Source organism: Bison bison, unplaced genomic scaffold, assembly GCF_000754665.1.
Source record: "Bison bison bison isolate TAMUID 2011002044 unplaced genomic scaffold, Bison_UMD1.0 scf7180017864043, whole genome shotgun sequence".
In the NCBI taxonomy this organism is placed as follows: Eukaryota; Metazoa; Chordata; class Mammalia; order Artiodactyla; family Bovidae; genus Bison; species Bison bison.
Genome location: NW_011494615.1, coordinates 3,119,344 through 3,121,146, shown reverse-complemented (window position 1 = coordinate 3,121,146; position 1,803 = coordinate 3,119,344). Strand labels below are relative to the sequence as shown.

The 1,803-nt window shown below is 57.3% G+C and overlaps 1 protein-coding gene across 1 annotated transcript in view; it reads right to left on the bottom strand.

The window, feature by feature from the left end:
• The window catches only part of SCN5A (sodium channel, voltage-gated, type V, alpha subunit), an 87,610-nt gene that overhangs the window by 31,349 nt on the left and 54,458 nt on the right, over positions 1 to 1,803 (bottom strand). Inside the window, exon 19 of the mRNA XM_010835572.1 lies at positions 252 to 372. Within this exon, the coding sequence (XP_010833874.1) occupies positions 252 to 372 (121 nt within the window). The remainder of the gene's footprint in view (positions 1 to 251; positions 373 to 1,803) is intronic.

Genomic DNA, 1,803 nt, shown 5'->3' with positions numbered 1-1,803 from the left:
GCTATGGGGGCCCCCAGTCATACCACCACGCCACAAACGCAGCCGACCCACATCGGTCCAGCCAAACACATCTGAAGGCACACCTGCCGTAACTCACGTCACGGGCAGGTGGGGAGGCCCCCAGGGTCTTGAGGAATAGGGAAAGAATAACAGGTATCCGGGTCAGAGCGGGATGTGATACAGCAGCTGTGGGTCCTCCTGCCCCTCTGCGCAGGGCTGAGGCTGGGCCGTAGTGCCAGCCGGGGCCGTACCTTCAGTGAAGCAGTCCTCTGGATCTTTGACATCCTCTCCGAGGTCAGGGATCTGCTCCAGGAGGTCAGCAGTGTTGGTCATATCTGCCGTGCTCCCCTCAGAGTAACTGTCTTCGGGAAGCTGCAGGCAGGATTGTAAGGTGGGGAGGGTGAGCGCATGAGTGTGGGCTCTGTAGCAGCCTCCAGCCTGGGGCTCCCAGAGTGGAGGTGCCTAGGCCATCCCCTCCACAGCACACCTGGGGAATCTGAGCCCAGTGGGGTGGGAACCTGCCACAAAGGTCATTGAGGCTGGGCCTTAGGGCCCCTGGATCTGTGATTCTGGGCTGCTGGTGTCTAGAGCAGGGGTGCAGGGGTGGGACAAGGGTTCTGGGAAAACCCCAGGAATGGGGAAGGCATCCAGGTGGAAGTGAAACAGGCATGAGGAGCAACAGGGACACACACTGGGATGTGGACACAGTGGCAGCCCAGCACACACGCAGGAAACAGGCAGGCCACGCCCAGAACAGTCAGCGCCAGGGTCAGAGGTACACACAGGCACCGGGTCAGACATGCAAAGAGCAGGCCAGGGACCCCAGCCCACATTTCTCACTCAGTTCATACGGGTGCCGGTGTGAGGCATACAGCCTAGAGCAAGAAGGTGCCGGAACTTTCCCTGCCTGGTCACGTGGGCTTCTGTGGCCCTGATCCCGCATAACCTGATGACGACGGGTATGTACCACTGCCCTAGGAGCACCTGTGTGTGTCACATGTGGGCACCTGTACAGGTGTGCTGTAGTTCTGCCCAGTTCCCCTCTTTGGGCCAGTGCACCTGTCTCCAGCTGCTGCGAATACTGTTTAGCCGACCCCATCTCCAGAAAAGTGTCTTTAGCCAGGGACCTGCCATCCTTGGAAATAGCTTGGGGGTTACAACCCAAGTCCAGGGTGGCTGACACCCAGTGACTGACTGATATGGAAGAGACCCGGCTGAGGCTGGAGTCCAGCCAGCATAACATCTGGAGCTGCTTCTTTTGCCTTAGCCTGCTTTTCTCACTTCCTTATGGGTCTCTCCTGAGGGCACCTTCTCAATGAATTATTTGCACAGGAAGCCGGGCTCTGGCTCTGCCTCTGGGAATCCACCTTAATGACAAGTATGGCAGGGAAGAGGGTTCTGGGGAGGAGGGCAGCCTTCATTTGCTTCAGATCACATCTACAACACCCAGCTCAGTTGTCCACCTCATGCTGCTCAGGCTCCGCTCCTCTGAGGAGAGCTTGTTTGAGTTCTTGGGCAGCCTTGGCTCTCAAAGCTGCCTTCTTTTCTCTTCCTTCCACAACTCAGTCCACTGCTGTCTCAAAGTCCTCTTTAACCTTGAGACTGGCCGTAAGGAGTAACTGGATCCTGGTGAAAATGTAGAGAGTGCCCCTGCGTGCAGGGTGGCTTCTGTGGCTCTGAGGGTCGCGTCCTCACTCCAGCTTCGTTGTGCAGTGCTGAGCTGGGAAAGTCACAGTTGAGGGACTTTGTGTGCCTTTTCTTTTCAGACACTAGAGCTTTCACGTGTGACGACAAGTTCTCAGG